The 23,771-nt window shown below is 43.9% G+C and overlaps 1 protein-coding gene and 1 non-coding gene across 2 annotated transcripts; one reads left to right on the top strand and one right to left on the bottom strand.

Moving 5' to 3' along the window:
• Window positions 1-9,338: 9,338 nt before the first annotated feature.
• On the bottom strand, window positions 9,339-23,120 carry LOC112218961 (ras-related protein Rab-11A). The gene is made up of 5 exons (XM_024380203.2): window positions 22,852-23,120; window positions 20,026-20,221; window positions 17,575-17,768; window positions 16,951-17,031; window positions 9,339-12,709 (listed from the first exon to the last, which is right to left on the bottom strand). The coding sequence occupies exons 1-5, from the start codon at window positions 22,889-22,891 to the stop codon at window positions 12,573-12,575; spliced, it is 648 nt and encodes a 215-aa protein (XP_024235971.2). The 5' UTR covers window positions 22,892-23,120; the 3' UTR covers window positions 9,339-12,572.
• Window positions 23,121-23,267: 147 nt separating this feature from the next.
• Window positions 23,268-23,339, top strand: trnaq-cug. The gene has a single exon. It is a non-coding gene; the product is annotated as a tRNA-Gln (tRNA).
• Window positions 23,340-23,771: the final 432 nt, after the last annotated feature.

Here is a 23,771-nt window from a genome sequence, read left to right on the forward strand (position 1 = left end):
CAGGGATGTAAACCAATTATTGCACAAAATTTGAGAGAAATAAGCTTTTTATGCAAATCTTATTTCAGCTCATGAAACATGGGACCAAACTTTACATGTTGCGTTTATGTTCAGTCTAATTGTAAAAGTAAAATAAGAAATAGCTTATTTTAAACAAAACCAGATGGCTCCATAATATTGTTTTTTTAATTTATAGAAAGCCAGAGGCACACTCAGACATAATTTGCAAATGAAGCATGTGTGTTTAGTGAGTCCTCCAGATCAGAGGCAGTAGGGATGACCAGGTATGTTCTCTGTTTAGTGAGTCCTCCAGATCAGAGGCAGTAGGGATGACCAGGGATGTTCTCTGTTTAGTGAGTCCTCCAGATCAGAGGCAGTAAGGAGGACCAGGGATGTTCTCTGTTTAGTGAGTCCTCCAGATCAGAGGCAGTAGGGATGACCAGGGATGTTCTCTTGATAAGAGAGTGAATTGGACCATTTTCCTGTCCTGTTAAGCATTCAAAATGTATCTTTTGGGTGTCAGGAAAAATGTATGGAGTAAATTATTTTCTTTCGGAATGTAGTGAAGAAAAAGTTATAAATAGTAAAGTATAAATAGTAGAGTACAGATACCCCAAATAACGATATAAGTTCAACTTTAAAGTGTTTTTACTTAAGTACTTTACACCACTGATGATGATCGAAGATCAGCACTCCTACTCTGAGAGGCTTTGTGAGCGCAGAGATCCTCTATGTGGACCAGCTAAGGAGCAACTGGAGGAGGAGATAATGTCCCCAATGGAGGACAGGAAGCTCCGGAGGACCAACTTTTCATTTTGATCTACAGAAGGGATTTAGAGAATCTAACCCTGTCAATCTGATTGGTAAAATCATGGGTAGAATCATAGAAATAAAATCTAGTTTCTACATCTCTGCTTTTCATCCAGTGGATTCCAGACGACCTGATGGTACACCATCTTGACAAGGGCCCATAGGTCTACATCCTAGTGCACTATGGGATACCGTATATTATATTATATAGGCCTACATCCTAGTGCACTATGGAATATTATATAGGCCTACATCCTAGTGCACTATGGAATATTATATAGGACTACATCCTAGTGCACTATGGGATACTGTATATTATATAGGACTACATCCTAGTGCACTATGGAATATTATATAGGTCTACATCCTAGTGCACTATGGGATACTGTATATTTTTTAGGCCTACATCCTAGTGCACTATGGAATATTATATAGGACTACATCCTAGTGCACTATGGGATACTGTATATTATATAGGACTACATCCTAGTGCACTGGGATACTGTAATTTTTATCATAGGTACACTTCAACTGTGAGAGACGGAATCTAAAACAAAAATCCAGAAAATCACATTATATGATTAAGTAATTAATTTGCATTTTATTGTATGACATAAGTATTTGATACATCAGAAAAGCAGAACTTAATATTTGGTACAGAAACCTTTGTTTGAAATTACAGATCATACGTTTCCTGTAGTTCTTGACCAGGTTTGCACACACTGCAGCAGGGATTTTGGCCCACTCCTCCATACAGACCTTCTCCAGATCCTTCAGGTTTCGGGGCTGTCACTGGGCAATACAGACTTTCAGCTCCCTCCAAAGATTTTCTATTGGGTTCAGGTCTGGAGACTGGCTAGGCCACTCCAGGACCTTGAGATGGAGCCACTCCTTAGTTGCCCTGGCTGTGTGTTTCGGGTCATTGTCATGCTGGAAGACTCAGCCACGACCCATCTTCAATGCTCTTACTGAGGGAAGGAGGTTGTTGGCCAAGATCTTGCGATACATGGCCCCATGCATCCTCCCCTCAATACGGTGCAGTCGTCCTGTCCCCTTTGCAGAAAAGCATCCCCAAATAATGATGTTTTCACCTCCATGCTTCAAAGTTGGGATGGTGTTCTTGGGGTTGTACTCATCCTTCTTCTTCCTCCAAACACGGCGAGTGGAGTTTAGACCAAAAAGCTCTATTTTTGTCTCATCAGACCACATGACCTTCTCCCATTCCTCCTCTGGAACATCCAGATGGTCATTGGCAAACTTCAGACGGGCCTGGACATGCGCTGGCTTGAGCAAGGGGACCTTGCGTGCGCTGCAGGATTTTAGTCCATGACGGCGTAGTGTGTTACTAATGGTTTTCTTTGAGACTGTGGTCCCAGCTCTCTTCAGGTCATTGACCAGGTCCTGCCATGTAGTTCTGGGCTGATCCCTCACGAGGTGAGATCTTGCATGGAGCCCCAGACCGAGGGTGATTGACCGTCATCTTCAACTTCTTCCATTTTCTAATAATTGCGCCAGCAGTTGTTGCCTTCTCACCAAGCTGCTTGCCTATTGCCCTGTAGCCCATCCCAGCCTTATCCCTGATGTCCTTACACAGCCCACTGGTCTTGGCCATTGTGGAGAGGTTGGAGTCTGTTTGATTGAGTGTGTGGACAGGTGTCTTTTATACAGGTAACGAGTTCAAACAGGTGCAGTTAATACAGGTAATGAGTGGAGAACAAGGTGGGCTTCTTAAAGAAAAACGAACAGGTCTGTGAGAGCCGGAATTCTTACTGTTTGGTAGGTGATCAAATACTTATGTCATGCAATGAAATGCAAATTAATATCTTAAAAATCATACAATGTGATTTTTCTGGATTTTTGTTTTAGATTCCGTCTCTCACAGTTGAAGTGTACCTATTATAAAAATTACAGACCTCTACATGCTTTGTAAGTAGGAAAACCTGCAAAACCGGCAGTGTATCAAATACTTGTTCTCCCAGTGTAGGACTACATCCTAGTGCACTATGGGATACTGTATATTATATAGGGCTTCATCCTAGTGCACTATGGGATACTGTATATTATATAGGGCTACATCCTAGTGCACTATGGGATACTGTATATTATATTATATAGGACTACATCCTAGTGCACTATGGGATACTGTATATTATATAGGGCTACATCCTAGTGCACTATGGGATACTGTATATTATATTATATAGGACTACATCCTAGTGCACTATTGGATACTGTATATTATATAGGACTACATCCTAGTGTATTATGGGATACTGTATATTATATAGGACTACATCCTAGTGCACTATGGGATACTGTATATTACATAGGGCTACATCCTAGTGCACTATGGGATACTGTATATTATATTACATAGGACAACATCCTATTGCACAATGGGATACTGTATATTATATTATATAGGGCTACATCCTAGTGCACTATGGGATATTGCATATTATATAGGACAACATCCTAGTGCACTATGGGATACTGTATATTATATAGGACAACATCCTAGTGCACTATGGGATACTGTGTATTATATAGGACAACATCCTAGTGCACACTGGGATACTGTATATTATATATGACTACATCCTAGTGCACTATGGGATACTGTATATTATATAGGACAACATCCTAGTGCACTATGGGATACTGTATATTATATTATACAGGACAACATCCTAGTGCACTATGGGATACTGTATATTATATAGGACTACATCCTGGTGCACTATGGGATACTGTATATTATATAGGGCTACATCCTAGTGCACTATGGGATACTGTATATTATATTATATAGGACTACATCCTAGTGCACTATTGGATACTGTATATTATATAGGGCTACATCCTAGTGCACTATGGGATACTGTATATTATATTATATAGGACTACATCCTAGTGCACTATTGGATACTGTATATTATATAGGACTACATCCTAGTGTACTTTGGGATACTGTATATTATATAGGACTACATCCTTGTGCACTATGGGATACTGTATATTATATAGGGCTACATCCTAGTGTATTATGGGATACTGTATATTATATAGGACTACATCCTAGTGCACTATGGGATACTGTATATTACATAGGGCTACATCCTAGTGCACTATGGGATACTGTATATTATATTACATAGGACAACATCCTAGTGCACAATGGGATACTGTATATTATATTATATAGGGCTACATCCTAGTGCACTATGGGATATTGCATATTATATAGGACAACATCCTAGTGCACTATGGGATACTGTATATTATATTATACAGGACTACATCCTAGTGCACTATGGGATACTGTATATTATATTACATAGGGCTACATCCTAGTGCACTATGGGATACTGCATATTATATAGGACTACATCCTAGTGCACTATGGGATACTGTATATTATATAGGACTACATCCTAGTGTACTTTGGGATACTGTATATTATATAGGACTACATCCTAGTGCTCTATGGGATACTGTATATTATATAGGACTACATCCTAGTGTACTATGGGATACTGTATATTATATAGGGCTACATCCTAGTGTACTACGGGATACTATGGGATACTGTATATTATATAGGACTACATCCTAGTGCACTATGGGATACTGTATATTATATAGGGCTACATCCTAGTGCACTATGGGATACTGTATATTATATAGGACTACATCCTAGTGCTCTATGGGATACTGTATATTATATAGGACTACATCCTAGTGCACTATGGGATACTGTATATTATATAGGACTACATCCTAGTGTACTATGGGATACTGTATATTATATAGGGCTACATCCTAGTGTACTACGGGATACTATGGGATACTGTATATTATATAGGGCTACATCCTATGGGATACTGTATATTATATAGGGCTATTATCTCCAGCCAGTGGGTTGGTGGGTTGGTGGGTTGAAGGTTGATTATATTTTGACCAGGGGTAGAAACCTAAATTATTTTACAATCGTTTCATTCTGAACAGAACCATTCTTTTCTTTGTTCTGTTCCATGGTTCCGACCAGCAAAATAAAGTTCTGAACAGGTTCCAACCAAAATAGCACCAGTTTATATTGTTCCTTTATGTTCCTTTAAAAGGTTTAAAACCTCTTTTAATATTGTTTTTTGAAACTTTTAGCTCGACATGAAATTACTTCACCAATCAGAGCAGCTTCCTATAGAGCGGGGACAAGCTATTGCTCAGTGAGTCGTTTACATGGAGAGGGCAAGCTATTGCTCAGTGAGTCGTTTACATGGAGAGGACAAGCTATTGCTCAGTGAGTCGTTTATATGGAGAGGGCAAGCTATTGCTCAGTGAGTCGTTTACATGGAGAGGACAAGCTATTGCTCAGTGAGTCGTTTACATGGAGAGGACAAGCTATTGCTCAGTGAGTCGTTTACATGGAGAGGACAAGCTATTGCTCAGTGAGTCGTTTACATGGAGAGGGCAAGCTATTGCTCAGTGAGTCGTTTACATGGAGAGGGCAAGCTATTGCTCAGTGAGTCGTTTATATGGAGAGGACAAGCTATTGCTCAGTGAGTCGTTTATATGGAGAGGGCAAGCTATTGCTCAGTGAGTCGTTTACATGGAGAGGACAAGCTATTGCTCAGTGAGTCGTTTACATGGAGAGGACAAGCTATTGCTCAGTGAGTCGTTTACATGGAGAGGGCAAGCTATTGCTCAGTGAGTCGTTTATATGGAGAGGGCAAGCTATTGCTCAGTGAGTCGTTTACATGGAGAGGGCAAGCTATTGCTCAGTGAGTCGTTTATATGGAGAGGACAAGCTATTGCTCAGTGAGTCGTTTATATGGAGAGGACAAGCTATTGCTCAGTGAGTCGTTTATATGGAGAGGGCAAGCTATTGCTCAGTGAGTCGTTTACATGGAGAGGACAAGCTATTGCTCAGTGAGTCGTTTACATGGAGAGGACAAGCTATTGCTCAGTGAGTCGTTTACATGGAGAGGGCAAGCTATTGCTCAGTGAGTCGTTTACATGGAGAGGGCAAGCTATTGCTCAGTGAGTCGTTTACATGGAGTGGGCAAGCTATTGCTCAGTGAGTCGTTTACATGGAGAGGGCAAGCTATTGCTCAGTGAGTCGTTTATATGTGTGATGGACAGAAGTGTATGGCATGAGATCAAACTGAAATCTTGCAGGTGGGGAGAGAGGGTAGGAGGAGGAGGCTTGAAGCGCTGGTAGTCTTATGACGTGCATTATCTGAATTAGGTCTACACAATTATACCTATGGAGGAGCAGCTTCTGTGGAGGACCTTTGAATGTCCTTTGAACTTCAGAGTTGGCTTAATGATGGACCAGAGCTAGCTAGCTATCAAGTTCCTGTGTGCCGGTTCCCATGCTTTAAAATAACGGTTCTGTTCCTAAACAGTTCTGATTCAGTTCCTTGAAAAAATGTGTTATTTTCCGGTTATGTTCCCTGAACCGGTTTCAATCCTGATTATGTCTGTTGTTCCTCTAAAGAAGCATCTCCATTTCCTGTTTCGGTATTTCAATAAAACATGTCAAGTCTATGCTGCCATCAGACAGAGTTCCTGAAACCATACAAGACATGCTTAGACAGACCCTCCCCCCCACACACACACACACACACATTACCTCAGTTGTAATAGTTAATTGTATTTATTTGCACTTTTCAATTGTAAGTAGTGGACAGAGATAACAGTTTAATTATTAAAAAAATACAAATCACAGTACAGCGCGAATGAAAAATAAAACAGTGGAGCCGAGGCATAAAGTGATCGTTGACGTAATTAATTACATAACAGTAATAGTAAGGGGATACAGACAGAGCAGACAAGGCTAATTGGAGATGATGACCTCTGTAACCTCCTCATTGGCACTGCAAGCCTGACAGACACAGACTGGGTCATCCTTTCTCTATATAGTGCACTACTATGGGCCCAGGGTCACTCTATTCCCCTACGGGCCCAGGTCCAAAGTAGTGCTCCATGTAAGGAATAGGGTGCCATTTGGGATGCAGCCAGGGACTACAACCTAAAGCAGGGCTGTGTTCAGCAGGGCTAGCATGCTAGTTGTTCCTGTGGACTTCCAGTCATTGCACTAATGCGACTTCGCATTGGCTACCTTCCGTCATACTGGACACAGAGACATAAAATGTTTATCCACGAGTTCATCTCTGGGTCAGTACGTAAAGGGCCTCATCTGACTCTGGGTCAGTAGATAAAGGGCCTCATCTGACTCTGGGTCAGTAGATAAAGGGCCTCATCTGACTCTGGGTTAGTAGTTAAAGGGCTTCATCTGACTCTGGGTCAGTAGATAAAAGGGCTTCATCTGACTCTGGGTCAGTAGATAAAAGGGCTTCATCTGACTCTGGGTCAGTAGATAAAAGGGCCTCATCTGACTCTGGGTCAGTAGTTAAAGGGCCTCATCTGACTCTGGGTCAGTAGTTAAAGGGCCTCATCTGACTCTGGGTCAGTAGTTAAAGGGCCTCATCTGACTCTGGGTCAGTAGTTAAAGGGCCTCATCTGACTCTGGGTCAGTAGTTAAAGGGCTTCATCTGACTCTGGGTCAGTAGATAAAAGGGCTTCATCTGACTCTGGGTCAGTAGTTAAAAGGCCTTGTTGCCAACATCCAGAAGAATCCCTTTTAATACATGGAAGTAGCAGAGACTTATTTGTAGTGCTCTCAATTTGATAGGGGGCGTGTTTTAAGCTCAATGAGACACACTTTATGTGAAGTGGGATACTAGGCTTTATTAAGTAAATAGACAGTGGCTCCCTCTTATCCACACCTGCAGCTGATCTAAGTCTGTAGACTGTGGTGTGTTGAGTCACTTGGAGGGAACCTGCCAACCAGCCTGATCAACTTCTAAGGCCAGGGACCAGTCCTGTCCACTAACAGTTAACCCTTATCCTTAACTGTTTGAAATGTCCCCTTCAAAGGGCTGACAGAGTTGGACGTCCCAAGGATTCTGTTTAGATCCTTGGGTCCACTAATCCAGAGAGCTAGGTGAGCCGGCCAGGCTTGAAGAGAAGGGGAGGTGGTTTCTGAAAACTCCCAACCAACATGACATTCTACCATAAAGGCACTGAAACACTACTCACTCACAACTTGCAACATAAAAGGAGCCTACAGCCATGTCTCAGGGTTACCATCAGCATTGGGCCATTTCCATTTTAATTCAGAAAGTAAAACCAAATTTCAATTCCAAATGTTCCTCGTTGAAGATGATTGGAATTTCAGTGTAATACCTGAATTGACTGGAATTGATCCTAATCCTGGCATAGAGCATGTTTAAAAACAAAACAAAAGCAGAAATGTATGATTGAATCAGTCTTATAAGACAGTCTGTTAGGCAGTCTAGCTGTAGTCTGGTCTCTCCAGATAGTGGTTATGTATGTGCAATTACTTGTTCCCATTGACACCAAGGTAAACCATGGTTAGCCTGAATCCCAGATCTGTTTGTGCCGTCTTGTCATAACGCCCATGTCCCTCAAATTGAAATCTGGACCTCAAAGCCAGTTGAACTGCTATGTATCATTCTTCCCCTCTAGTTAGGGACTCATTTCGACCTGGGACACCAAGGGTGTATTCATTCCGCCAAACAGGTAGAAAAGAAAAGCAGCAGTAGTCCGGACCTCGTAGGGTAATAACCCCGTCTTATGATAATGACAGAGTTGGCAAGACCACACAAACAGACCTGGGAATCCTGACTCATGAGCAGTGGCATCACTAGACTTTATGCTACCATCCTTTACCATGACAACAAGCTCCACCTGGCTCCCAGGGATTTCTGAAAAACCTGGAAAATGTAGGGACATTTTGCAACCCCTTCAATTGTGAATAAATAGACGACTTGAAGGCAGGAAGCTCAGAAGGAGCACTGATCCCTGGCCTATCATTAGCATTATAGCATTACTACCACTGATCCCTGGCCTATCATTAGCATTATAGCATTACTACCACTGATCCCTAGCCTATCATTAGCATTATAGCATTACTACCACTGATCCCTGGCCTATCATTAGCATTATAGCATTACTACCACTGATCCCTGGCCTATCATTAGCATTATAACATTACTACCACTGATCCCTGGCCTATCATTAGCATTACAGCATTACTACCACTGATCCCTGGCCTATCATTAGCATTATAGCATTACTACCACTGATCCCTGGCCTATCATTAGCATTATAGCATTACTACCACTGATCCCTGGCCTATCATTAGCATTATAGCATTACTACCACTGATCCCTAGCCTATCATTAGCATTATAGCATTACTACCACTGATCCCTAGCCTATCATCATTCACATTACAGCATACCACTGATCCCTAGCCTATCATTAGCATTACAGCATTACTACCACTGATCCCTAGCCTATCATTAGCATTATAGCATTACTACCACTGATCCCTAGCCTATCATTAGCATTATAGAATTACTACCGCTGATCCCTGGCCTATCATCATTCGCATTACAGCATTACTACCACTGATCCCTAGCCTATCATTAGCATTACAGCATTACTACCACTGATCCCTAGCCTATCATTAGCATTACTACCACTGATCCCTAGCCTATCATCATTAGCATTACTACCACTGATCCCTAGCCTATCATTAGCATTACTACCACTGATCCCTAGCCTATCATTAGCATTACAGCATTACTACCACTGATCCCTAGCCTATCATTAGCATTACAGCATTACTACCACTGATCCCTAGCCTATCATTAGCATTACTACCACTGATCCCTAGCCTATCATCATTAGCATTACTACCACTGATCCCTAGCCTATCATCATTAGCATTACTACCACTGATCCCTAGCCTATCATTAGCATTACAGCATTACTACCACTGATCCCTAGCCTATCATTAGCATTACTACCACTGATCCCTAGCCTATCATTAGCATTATAGAATTACTACCACTGATCCCTGGCCTATCATCATTCACATTATAGCATTACTACCACTGATCCCTGGCCTATCATTAGCATTACAACCACTGATCCCTGGCCTATCATTAGCATTATAGCATTACTACCACTGATCCCTAGCCTATCATTAGCATTACAGCATTACTACCACTGATCCCTAGCCTATCATTAGCATTACAGCATTACTACCACTGATCATTAGCATTACTACCACTGATCCCTAGCCTATCATTAGCATTACTACAAGAGAGAAGCCATCATCTATACAGTAGCATCACCAGGCTCCCCACTGCCTGAGTCCCACATGGCCCCCTATTCCCTTCACAGTGCACTCCTTTAACCAGGTTCATTTTCAAATGAACAAAAACAATCCTCACATTATCCTTGAATAAGTTTTACGAGTACCAATTCAGCGCAACGACACCCACACTGCTCAAGTCATAGGCACCTTTTTTATCCAAATGATGTTGGTAGAAGACTGCCTCAGTAGGCATGGTAGTCTATAGACTGCTATGGGTACTTGGTAATTGGCTGGTCTTCAGTAGCTAACTAGAAATACGGTCAGATGTACAATCAGGGCTCTCCCTGGGATTTTCTGCCAAGGTGGTGCGGATGTAGGACTAAGGTTGTGTAGGGGAAGGCCCAGATTGGGTCAATCGACTTTCCCCTCAGGCTAGAGCTATAAATTAAATCAAACATTGTAGTAAACACAGAAGTATTGTGTTTGATGCTAAATGAAATTGAGGTGGTTTTTTTCTAGGTTAAATTGAGGGGTAATGAAGGTGGATCGTCTAGTGAAAATGCAAATTAGCTTCTTCTTAAATTTGTTTGAGGAGAAAATTCTAAATAATTAAATTAATGGATGCAATGTAGTAGTCTAGTTGACTGTAGGATATATGGAATATGACAAAAATTGAGCTAGGCCTATAAGAGCTGGTTCCAGATCCCTATCCCTGACCTCATCCACCGGCCCTGACCTCATCCACCGGCCCTGACCTCATCCACCAGGTATTTGAAGAGGACAGATCCACAAATGATTCAATAACATAGGCCTGCTAATCTTTAACACTTTAACATAACTTTCAATGAAGGATGGTATTAGCAGAACAGCTCTCTGCCATGTATGTTTCCATCCTCACAGTGACGCGCACTGAACTAGCGCAGCGCTGAACTAGCGCAGCGCTGAACTAGCGCAGCGCTGAACTAGCGCAGCGCTGAACTAGCGCAGAGCTGAACTAGCATAACACTCAGTAACATTGAACTACTGCAACACAGCACATGTTGCTCGTCAAGGTGCTTGTGCCTACTACCATTGCAGAGAAATTGTTCTCGCTTAGTTGACTAAACACTGTAGCTAACTACCTTAGTCGTAATGACGCCTTAGCTAAGGAGCTAACTGCTAAATAGTGGTTATGAGCTTGACTAACACTTACAATTATGGAAAATGTATTTGCCAAACAGTTGGTTCTCCATTTTCCCCCTCACACATCAGTGGTATGAACAGACAAAGTGAAGAGCTGCTATCAAGATGGAGTGAGGAAAACATTACTATGAACACAGGGGGGGAGGAGAGCTGGAGATGTTTTCTCCTCAGCCAAGTCCTCTGATTGGCTCAGCTCCAACTTCAGCCGGTTGAGTCAAAAACCACAATGTGCCAAATAGAAGCCTATGGTAGGTACAATGCATGTTGGCAGGTCTGCGTTATCACCAATAAAACTAGTCCATCATATATGAATACATTTCTGTGCAGATTCTTCCAGCGTCTGTCTGGTTATTAAAACAGCTATATAATAATATAAAAGACGGCAAAAATAAAAAGCTGTGGATCCGTAAGGAACCAACGGGCTCAGACACAGCTGTATAGAACCAACGGGCTCAGACACAGCTGTATAGTCCTGACTGGGGATCCTTAAGGAACCAGCGGGCTCAGACACAGCTGTATAGTCCTGACTGGGGATCCTTAAGGAACCAGCGGGCTCAGACACAGCTGTATAGTCCTGACTGGGGATCCTTAAGGAACCAGCGGGCTCAGACACAGATGTATAGAACCAACAGGATCAGACACAGCTGTATAGTCCTGACTGGGGATCCTGAAGGAACCAACGGGCTCAGACACAGCTGTATAGTCCTGACTGGGGATCCGTAAGGAACCAGCGGGCTCAGACACAGCTGTATAGTCCTGACTGGGGATCCGTAAGGAACCAGCGGGCTCAGACACAGCTGTATAGTCCTGACTGGGGATCCTTAAGGAACCAGCGGGCTCAGACACAGCTGTATAGTCCTGACTGGGGATCCGTAAGGAACCAGCGGGCTCAGACACAGCTGTATAGTCCTGACTGGGGATCCGTAAGGAACCAGCGGGCTCAGACACAGCTGTATAGTCCTGACTGGGGATCCGTAAGGAACCAGCGGGCTCACAGCTGCACCCTAATTATCCACCCTTTTCTTAAAGTGTTCACTTGAACACTTCCCATCATACATTTAACAATGGTGAAAATAAACTCCCTTCAGCCAATGATTATAATCTAATGCCTTTAAATCCATGACATGGAGTGTGCCACACTTTGGGAGGAAGGGTGGAGAATCTGGACACAGCCTCACCCTCTACATGGAAGCATAGAGTCTAGAGCCTGGCCATGCAGCTGTGTCTCAGTCTAGAGCCTGGCCATGCAGCTGTGTCTCAGTCTAGAGCCTGGCCATGCAGCTGTGTCTCAGTCTAGAGCCTGGCCATGCAGCTGTGTCTCAGTCAGACAGGACCAAGCAGTCTTTTAGGGGAGGGGAGGGGATCAGGTGCTACTGGTGAGGCTGTTAGATGCTCTGACAACACTGCATCTTTGGTTTGTTCTCCGTCGGCTGCACCTGGATGTTGACCACGTTGTTGCTAGGCGACATGTCGTTGTCTCGTCGGTCCGACATCTGTTTCTGAGACACGATGCGATAGATTTCTGCAGCGGGGGGGGATAGGGAGGGGAGGAGAGGTGGGGAGAGTGAGCAAGATGGGAGAAGAGAGAGACAGGGCATTAACATCACTCACACAGAAAGACAGAACACTAGGGCTCTGTCTCAATTCATCTATCCTTAATTCCTCCCGTCCCATCTCCACACTGCTTTCCCACAACCCATTGGAGGAGAAGGTTACTCCCCTCTGCCTTTTGAGGAGATGGGGATATATACAGTGCCTTGCGAAAGTATTCGGCCCCCTTGAACTTTGCGACCTTTTGCCACATTTCAGGCTTCAAACATAAAGATATAAAATTGTATTTTTTTGTGAAGAATCAACAACAAGTGGGACACAATCATGAAGTGGAACGACATATATTGGATATTTCAAACTTTTTTAACAAATCAAAAACTGAAAAATTGGGCGTGCAAAATTATTCAGCCCCCTTAAGTTAATACTTTGTAGCGCCACCTTTTGCTGCGATTACAGCTGTAAGTCGCTTGGGGTATGTCTCTATCAGTTTTGCACATCGAGAGACTGAAATTTTTTCCCATTCCTCCTTGCAAAACAGCTCGAGCTCAGTGAGGTTGGATGGAGAGCATTTGTGAACAGCAGTTTTCAGTTCTTTCCACAGATTCTCGATTGGATTCAGGTCTGGACTTTGACTTGGCCATTCTAACACCTGGATATGTTTATTTTTGAACCATTCCATTGTAGATTTTGCTTTATGTTTTGGATCATTGTCTTGTTGGAAGACAAATCTCCGTCCCAGTCTCAGGTCTTTTGCAGACTCCATCAGGTTTTCTTCCAGAATGGTCCTGTATTTGGCTCCATCCATCTTCCCATCAATTTTAACCATCTTCCCTGTCCCTGCTGAAGAAAAGCAGGCCCAAACCATGATGCTGCCACCACCATGTTTGACAGTGGGGATGGTGTGTTCAGGGTGATGAGCTGTGTTGCTTTTACGCCAAACATAACATTTGCATTGTTGCCAAAAAGTTCAATTTTGGTTTCATCTGACCAGAGCACCTTCTTCCACATGTTTGGTGTGTCTCCCAGGTGGCTTGTGGCAAACTTTAAATGACACTTTTTATGGATATCTTTAAGAAATGGCTTTCTTCTTGCCACTCTTCCATAAAGGCCAGATTTGTGCAATATACGACTGATTGTTGTCCTATGGACAGAGTCTCCCACCTCAGCTGTAGATCTCTGCAGTTCATCCAGAGTGATCATGGGCCTCTTGGCTGCATCTCTGATCAGTCTTCTCCTTGTATGAGCTGAAAGTTTAGAGGGATGGCCAGGTCTTGGTAGATTTGCAGTGGTCTGATACTCCTTCCATTTCAATATTATCGCTTGCACAGTGCTCCTTGGGATGTTTAAAGCTTGGGAAATCTTTTTGTATCCAAATCCAGCTTTAAACTTCTTCACAACAGTATCTCGGACCTGCCTGGTGTGTTCCTTGTTCTTCATGATGCTCTCTGCGCTTTTAACGGACCTCTGAGACTATCACAGTGCAGGTGCATTTATACGGAGACTTGATTACACACAGGTGGATTGTATTTATCATCATTAGTCATTTAGGTCAACATTGGATCATTCAGAGATCCTCACTGAACTTCTGGAGAGAGTTTGCTGCACTGAAAGTAAAGGGGCTGAATAATTTTGCACGCCCAATTTTTCAGTTTTTGATTTGTTAAAAAAGTTTGAAATATCCAATAAATGTCGTTCCACTTCATGATTGTGTCCCACTTGTTGTTGATTCTTCACAAAAAAATACAGTTTTATATCTTTATGTTTGAAGCCTGAAATGTGGCAAAAGGTCGCAAAGTTCAAGGGGGCCGAATACTTTCGCAAGGCACTGCAGTTGAGAACAAGCCTAGCTCCAAAAAAGTTGTTCACAGCTAGTGTTAAGTACCCTCAGTGTAGGTGAGTGTTAGGCTTTATCAATAAGGACCAAGAAGGTGTGGTATATGGCCAATATACCACGGCTAAGGGCTGTTCTTAGTCACGACACATCACAGAGTATATTGGCCGTATACCACAAACCCCTGAGGTGCCTTATTGCCATTTTAAACTGGAGCAGTAAAATTACATGTTTTGTCATACCTGTGGTATACGGTCAGATATACCACGGCTGTCAGCCAATCAGCATTCAGGGCTGGAACCACCCAGTTTTGAATGGTCTTTAAGTAGCATGTTGCTAAAGTACTTTACTCACAGCTTAAACAGGAGCTATCTAACACAATCACCAGCTAGCACTCCCTTTAAAACATTGGTTTGACATGTTAGTGCAGAACAGGATAAGACAGGGCAGAACAGGGTAAGACAGGGCAGAGCAGGAAAGGGTAAGACAGGGCAGAGCAGGACTGGGTAGGACAGGGCAGAGCAGAGCAGGACAGGGTAAGACAGGGCAGAGCAGGAAAGGTAAGACAGGGCAGAGCAGGACAGGGTGAGACAGGGCAGAGCAGGAAAGGGTAGGACAGGGCAGAGCAGGAAAGGGTAAGACAGGACAGAGCAGGACAGGGCAGAGCAGGAAAGGGTAAGACAGGACAGAGCAGAGTCAGGGCAGAGCAGGACTGGGTAGGACAGGGCAGAGCAGGAAAGGGTAAGACAGGGCAGAGCAGGAAAGGGTAAGACAGGACAGAGCAGGAAAGGGTAAGACAGGGACAGAGCAGGAAAGGGTAAGACAGGGCAGAGCAGGACTGGGTAGGACAGGGCAGAGCAGGACAGGGTAAGACAGGGCAGAACAGGAAAGGGTAAGACAGGGCAGAGCAGGAAAGGGTAAGACAGGGCAGAGCAGGAAAGGGTAAGACAGGGCAGAGCAGGACTGGGTAGGACAGGGCAGAGCAGGACTGGGTAGGACAGGGCAGAGCAGGAAAGGGTAAGACAGGGCAGAGCAGGAAAGGGTAAGACAGGGCAGAGCAGGAAAGGGTAAGACAGGGCAGAGCAGGAAAGGGTAAGACAGGGAAGAGCAGGAAAGGGTAAGACAGGGCAGAGCAGGACTGGGTAGGACAGGGCAGAGCAGAGCAGGACAGGGTAAGACAGGGCAGAGCAGGAAAGGGTAAGACAGGGCAGAGCAGGACAGGGTGAGACAGGGCAGAGCAGGAAAGGGTAGGACAGGGCAGAGCAGGAAAGGGTAAGACAGGACAGAGCAGGACAGGGCAGGCAGGGAAGGGTAAGACAGGGCAGAGCAGGAAAGGGTAAGACAGGGCAGAGCAGGAAAGGGTAAGACAGGACTGACTGGGTAGGACAGGGCAGAGCAGGAAAGGGTAAGACAGGGCAGAGCAGGAAAGGGTAAGACAGGACAGAGCAGGAAAGGGTAAGACAGGGCAGAGCAGGACTGGGTAGGACAGGGCAGAGCAGGACAGGGTAAGACAGGGCAGAACAGGAAAGGGTAAGACAGGGCAGAGCAGGACAGGGTAAGACAGGGCAGAGCAGGAAAGGGTAGGACAGGGCAGAGCAGGAAAGGGTAAGACAGGACAGAGCAGGACAGGGCAGAGCAGGAAAGGCTAAGACAGGGCAGAGCAGGACTGGGTAGGACAGGGCAGAGCAGAGCAGGACAGGGTAAGACAGGGCAGAGCAGGAAAGGGTAAGACAGGGCAGAGCAGGAAAGGGTAAGACAGGGCAGAGCAGGAAAGGGTAAGACAGGGCAGAGCAGGACTGGGCAGAGCAGGAAAGGGTAAGACAGGGCAGAGCAGGAAAGGGTAGGACAGGGCAGAGCAGGACAGGGTAAGACAGGGCAGAGCAGGAAAGGTCCAGAGGTTATATTCGTTAGGGCACACAGTGGAAAACAAGCATTTGTTATTGGACAAGTTCAGGTAGCCTAGTCCCTTCCTGTTTGTCAGTTGTCTTCTTCAGTTTGGTGGCTAATGATTACACCCAGCATTATAAAACAGATCTGGGACCAGGCTAGAGCAGAATTAGGACACAGCTGCAAGGCATTGTGGTGGTCATATCCTGTTAGAAGAGCTGGACTTCAGGAGAACCCACATATTAGTCCTCATCGAGGCTAGTCATGTCTCAGCTGTGATTAGGTCTTCAGGCAGATCCCTCGGCCCAGTGGATTTGATCACTCCAACACATAATCACTGGTCTCGTCTCTGTCACACACACACATCTCTAACACCACAAGTCTATATCATGACACCGTATCAATCGTTCCAGCTTATCATACATACAAATGAACCCGAGTTCTCTTCAGATACAGATCAATGCTGTAGAGAGCATAGAGAGACAGCCCCTCACCAGTCAGAATGGTCTGGAAGGATGTCTCCACGTTAGTAGAGTCCAGGGCTGAGGTCTCCAGGAAAGACAAACCGTTCTTCTCTGAGGAACAGAGGGAAACAGTAAACCATGTCAATCACCATTGTGTTAAGGTCTCTACCATTATGCAAATCTCTATGACATTACAGAGACGTCTTCCTATTTGAATAAGTAAAACCATGAAAACCAACAGCCACTCATGGGTAAGGAAAATAATGAAACGGTTCACCCCACTACTCCTAGACCTCTTCCTGTGTGAGTTGGTACTGCACTGACCTGCGTCGTCGGTGGGCACGGTCCTGAGCTGGCGCAGATCACTCTTATTACCTGCACCATGCCACACACTGTATATAGACATTTTTCTATCTTGTTATTGACTGTATGTTTGTTTATTCCATGTGTAACTCTGTGTTGTTGTTTTTGTCCCACTGCTTTGCTTAATCTTGGCCAGGTCGCAGTTGTAAATGAGAACTTGTTCTCAACTGGCCTACCTGGTTAAATAAAGGTGTTCTCAACTAGCCTACCTGGTTAAATAAAGGTGTTCTCAACTGGCCTACCTGGTTAAATAAAGGTAAATAAAATGAAATGTAAAAAACACACACTGACCTGCGAATGTCCGTGCCTCGTCGGTGGGCACGGCCCTGAGGTGGCGCAGGTCACTCTTGTTGCCAACCAGCATAATGACGATGTTGCTGTCAGCATGGTCTCTCAGCTCCTTCAGCCAACGCTCCACGTTTTCATAGGTCAGGTGCTTGGCGATGTCATAGACCAACAAGGCCCCCACTGCCCCACGGTAATACCTGTGGACCAGAGGAAGCAGAGTTAGGATCAAAGGTGACAAGCAGAGATGGCCTATATAGTGTTGTTAGAAACTTAAAGTAAACCTTGTAACAGGCTTTCAAATTGCCTAAATACATTGGTCCATGTGTTGGACTGACTCCCCATCTAAATACATTGGTCTATGTGTTGAACTGACTCCCCAACTAAATGCATTAGGTCTATGTGTTGAACTGACTCCCATCTAACTGCATTAAGTCTGTGTTGAACTGACTCCCCATCTAAAATAGGTCATTGAACTGACACAAATCTAAATCATTAGGTCTGTGTTGAACTGACTCCCCAACTAAATGCATTAGGTCTATGTGTTGAACTGACTCTCCATCTAAATGCATTAGGTCTATGTGTTGAACTGACTCCCCAACTAAATGCATTAGGTCTATGTGTTGAACTGACACAAATCTAAATGCATTAGGTCTGTGTTGAACTGACTCCCCAACTAAATGCATTAGGTCTATGTTGAACTGACTCCCCATTTAAATGCATTAGGTCTGTGTTGAACTGACTCCCCAACTAAATGCATTAGGTCTATGTGTTGAACTGACTCCCCAACTAAATGCATTAGGCTATGTGTTGAACTGACTCCAATCTAAATGCATTAGGTCTGTGTTGAACTGACTCCCCAACTAAATGCATTAGGTCTATGTGTTGAACTGACTCCCCAACTAAATGCATTAGGTCTGTGTTGAACTGACTCCCCAACTAAATGCATTAGGTCCATGTGTTGAACTGACTCCCCAACTAAATGCATTAGATCTGTGTTGAACTGGCTCCCCAACTAAATGCATTAGGTCTATGTGTTGAACTGACTCCCCAACTACATGCATTAGGTCTATGTGTTGTACTGACTCCCCATCTAAATGCATTAGGTCTATGTGTTGAACTGACTCCCATCTAACTGCATTAGGTGTGTGTTGAACTGACTCCCCATCTAAATGCATTAGGTCTGTGTTGAACTGACTCCCCAACTAAAGGCATTAGGTCTGTGTTGAACTGACTCCCATCTAAATGCATTAGGTCTATGTGTTGAACTGACTCCCATCTAAATGCATTAGGTCTATGTGTTGAACTGACTCCCCAACTAAATGCATTAGGTCTGTGTTGAACTGACTCCCCAACTAAATGCATTAGATCTGTGTTGAACTGACTCCCCAACTAAAGGCATTAGGTCTGTGTTGAACTGACTCCCCAACTAAATGCATTAGGTCTGTGTTGAACTGACTCCCCAACTAAATGCATTAGGTCTGTGTTGAACTGACTCCCCATCTAAATACATTGGTCTATGTGTTGAACTGACTCCCCAACTAAATGCATTAGGTCCATGTGTTGAACTGACTCTCCATCTAAATGCATTAGGTCTGTGTTGAACTGACTCCCCAACTAAATGCATTAGGTCTATGTGTTGAACTGACTCCACAACTAAATGCATTAGGTCCATGTGTGGAACTGACTCCCCAACTAAATGCATTAGGTCTATGTGTTGAACTGACTCCACAACTAAATGCATTAGGTCTATGTGTTGAACTGACTCCCAACTAAATGCATTAGGTCTATGTGTTGAACTGACTCCCCAACTAAATGCATTAGGTCCATGTGTTGAACTGACTCCCCAACTAAATGCATTAGGTCTGTTTGTTGAACTGACTCCCCAACTAAATGCATTAGGTCTATGTGTTGAACTGACTCCCAACTAAATGCATTAGGTCTATCCACCTGAACTGACGGGTGGCAAACCCCAACTAAATGCATTAGGTCCATGTGTTGAACTGACTCCCCAACTAAATGCATTAGGTCCATGTGTTGAACTGACTCCCAACTAAATGCATTAGGTCCATGTGTTGAACTGACTCCCCAACTAAATGCATTAGGTCCATGTGTTGAACTGACTGGGCCCCAACTAAATGCATTAGGTCATGTGTTGAACTGACTCCCCAACTAAATGCATTAGGTCTGTGTTGAACTGACTGGGCCAACTAAATGCATTAGGTCTGTATGAACTGACTCCCCAACTAAATGCATTAGGTCTGTGTTGAACTGACTCCCCAACTAAATGCATTAGGTCTATGTGTTGAACTGACTCCCCATCTAAATGCATTAGGTCCATGTGTTGAACTGACTCCCCAACTAAATGCATTAGGTCCATGTGTTGTATCGCTCCTGTCCAGTCGTGTCAGAAGTGTTTTCTAAACAGTGTGTTTGTTTGTGTGTGTTTGTACTCACGCTGATGTAATAGCCCGGTATCTCTCCTGGCCAGCTGTGTCCCAGATCTGAGCCTTCACGGTCTTCCCATCCACCTGGATACTGCGGGTGGCAAACTCCACCCCGATGGTGCTCTTACTCTCCAGGTTAAACTCATTCCGGGTGAAACGAGACAACAGGTTACTCTTCCCCACACCGGAGTCTCCTATCAACACCACTGGGCCAGAGAGAGAGACGGGTTAGAGTCTCCTATCAACACCACTGGGCCAGAGAGAGAGAGACGTGTTAGAGTCTCCTATTAACACCACTGGGCCAGAGAGAGAGAGAGAGAGAGAGAGGTTAGAGTCTGCTATCAACACCACTGGGCCAGAGAGAGAGATGTGTTAGAGTCTCCTATCAACACCACTGGGCCAGAGAGAGAAAGACAGGTTAGAGTCTCCTATCAACACCACTGGGCCAGAGAGAGAGAGACGGGTTAGAGTCTCCTATCAACACCACTGGGCCAGAGAGAGAGACGTGTTAGAGTCTCCTATCAACACCACTGGGCCAGAGAGAGAGACGGTTAGATTCTCCTATTAACACCACTGGGCCAGAGAGAGAGATGTGTTAGAGTCTCCTATCAACACCACTGGGCCAGAGAGAGAGAAACAGGTTAGAGTCTCCTATCAACACCACTGGGCCAGAGAGAGGAGACAGGTTAGAGTCTCCTATCAACACCACTGGGCCAGAGAGAGAGAAACAGGTTAGAGTCCCCTATCAACACCACTGGGCCAGAGAGAGAAAGACAGGTTAGAATCTCCTATCAACACCACTGGGCCAGAGAGAGGGATGGGTTAGAGTCCCCTATCAACACCACTGGGCCAGAGAGAGAGACAGGTTAGAGTCCCCTATCAACACCACTGGGCCAGAGAGAGAAAGACAGGTTAGAATCTCCTATCAACACCACTGGGCCAGAGAGAGGGACAGGTTAGAGTCTCCTATCAACACCACTGGGCCAGAGAGAGAGACAGGTTAGAGTCCCCTATCAACACCACTGGGCCAGAGAGAGAGGCGGGTTAGAATCAATTCAAAACAGCTTGATGCATCTCCTGATTCCCCTCACATTGAAGAAGGCAGTCAAATGTACAACATCCTGTAGATATTACAGTAGGAATATACACATCCTGTAGATATTACAGTAGGAATATACACATCCTGTAGATATTACAGTAGGAATATACACATCCTGTAGATATTACAGTAGGAATATACACATCCTGTAGATATTACAGTAGGAATATACACATCCTGTAGATATTACAGTAGGAATATACACATCCTGTAGATATTACAGTAGGAATATACACATCCTGTAGATATTACAGTAGGAATATACACATCCTGTAGATATTACAGTAGGAATATACACATCCTGTAGATATTACAGTAGGAATATAAAACAATAGACATCATATACATCAATACAATACACCCCCTTATTGTACAATAAAGAACAGGTCTATCTGAATGTGAAATGTGCTTTGACCAGATTCCCATCACATGCTAACAGCTAACAAGCAGGAGCCCATTCATTATGATGTAGAATAGGAAGATGTTGATTTGGGGAGACAAAATATCTAAAAAGGAGCGTATTACTAAACAGACTTTCCAAACAATGGGTCTGTTGTAGATCCACTTCCTCTGCCACAGGGCGGCGCACAATTGGCCCAGCGTCGTCCGGGTTTGGCCAGGGTAGGCCGCCATTGTAAATAAGATTTTGTTCCTCTATGACTTGCCTAGTTAAATAAAGGTTAAATACAAGGTAATAACAATCACATGTGGGGTGCTTATATTACAAGTGTGTAATTCATATTTTAATTTTTTTGCATATCCCAACTCCCCAAGACACCAGCAGAAAGAGGGGTTCCCATTGTTCTGCATCCTGGAGCAACAGATGTTTGACCTTGTCAGATCTGCTATTCGATTACTGGCCCAAAGCTCTAACCTCAAGGCGACCTGCTGCCCTGAGCAGAGAGCAGAGGGCAGAGAGCAGAGAGCAAGTGGGTCTGCAACAGAGCCTCGGTTGGGACGTCTTTAATAATTACCATTGTTAAGCTATTTCGTCAAATAGTCCCCCTGTTTATAATGATCAACCGCCCTGCCCACCAGCACAGCATATTACAATGAAATTATATTTAACTTCTGGCCTTCCACTGACAGTTTTGGTGCAACCTAATACAATTGAAAGCAACGTTAAGTAGACCTAGGAATAACCCATTTCATCAGATGGCATGATGATGATGAGCATTTTGTTGAAGCCACTATATTTCACAAACAGGATATGGCACATAAACTAGGTAGATATGATTTGTAATCCTCTCTTAAGACATGTGTTTAAATGAATGACATAACGTTAGATCGCTATAAAATCCATTATGTAGCTGGAGCAACTACCCATGGTTTCAGTAGCTGGTTAACTAAGTTAACGTTAGATATGTGTCATTTGACATATTAGCTGGTTCACTAAGTGGCTGTTACTAGTAACCTAACTAACGTTAGTTGTATATTTCCTGACGGTAACGTTTTCCGCACCGGTCCATCAGAGACCTGCGCGATCTAGCCATCAAGACAAAGACAAAGGATCAACTGCTATTAGTTAGCATTATTGAGAATATCAAAACCAAAATCAATCGCTATATTTATATCCAAACGACCTCTTTTAAATTCGCAGGATATCAGGCTAAAGTGAGCAGGCTGCAAATGCGTAGCGTTAGCTAGGAGCTAACTAGGTTAGCCAGGCGACCACTCCTATAATAAAACCACGATGACATCACCTTTTACAGACAGGTACATTGAGGTCACATTTACCTTTAAACAAGTAATCATACTCGTCGTCTCTATTCCCCATTCTGAATCTAAATTAAGGCGAGGTTCGATGTCTTTGAATCCAAGTGGCACCGTCCCTTTCCTTCCTTCCCCGGTCCTATCCGGTTATTATACCTTCTTATCCTGCCCGTCCCCGCAATGCACTGCAGTTCGAGCCTTGTCATTGAACCTCAGCAGCAGGAAAACCAGCGGGCATCCAACCGCTATATATAATGCCCACTTCCGGATCAACCATCTGCATTGATAATACTTCTCATATTATTTACTTAATGTAACTACATGAAATTAATTTACCGGAGTAATACATACATTGTGTTAACAGCTGGCAATGAAGAAGAAGAGACGAAAGAATCAGAGTTACATCAGACTAGTGTCGTACGTATGCGGCAGAAATATGTGGTTCTATGGTGTAATGGTTAGCACTCAGGACTCTGAATCCTGCGATCCGAGTTCAAATCTCGGTAGGACCTAAACTTTTGAAGTTATTAGCTGCGAGTCAAAGCAGTTGTAAATTGCTAGTAGATGAAATATACTAAACAACAATATAAAGGCAACATCTAAGTGTTTTTCCCATGTTTCATCCGCAGAAATGAAAGACCACAGACACTTTACATATGTGTAGAAGGCTTATTTCTCTCAAATGTTGTGCACAAATGTATTCAACCTTAAACAAGTAATCATACTCCTCTCAATTCCCCATTCTCCTTTGCCAATATAATCCATCCACCTGACAGGTGTGGCATGTAAAGAATATGATTAAACAGCATGATCATTACACAGGTGCACCTTGTGCTGGGGTCAACAAATGGTCACTCTAAAATTTTGTCACAACACAGATGTCTCAAGTTTTGACGGAGTGTGTGTTTGGCATGCTGACTGCAGGAATGTCCACCAGAGCTGTT

The sequence above is a fragment of the Oncorhynchus tshawytscha genome, linkage group LG19, assembly GCF_018296145.1.
Source record: "Oncorhynchus tshawytscha isolate Ot180627B linkage group LG19, Otsh_v2.0, whole genome shotgun sequence".
Classification (NCBI taxonomy): domain Eukaryota; kingdom Metazoa; phylum Chordata; class Actinopteri; order Salmoniformes; family Salmonidae; genus Oncorhynchus; species Oncorhynchus tshawytscha.

Excerpts from the sequence above, each read along its gene's own strand:
- LOC112218961 (XM_024380203.2), bottom strand. The coding sequence starts at position 22,891 with ATGGGGAATAGAGACGACGAGTATGATTACTTGTTTAAAG. Across the intron at positions 17,769-20,025 it reads TACCGGGCTATTACATCAGC|GTATTACCGTGGGGCAGTGG; the intron begins GTGAGTACAAAC and ends TCTGGTCCACAG. Across the intron at positions 17,032-17,574 it reads CGAGGCACGGACATTCGCAG|AGAAGAACGGTTTGTCTTTC; the intron begins GTCAGTGTGTGT and ends TCTGTTCCTCAG.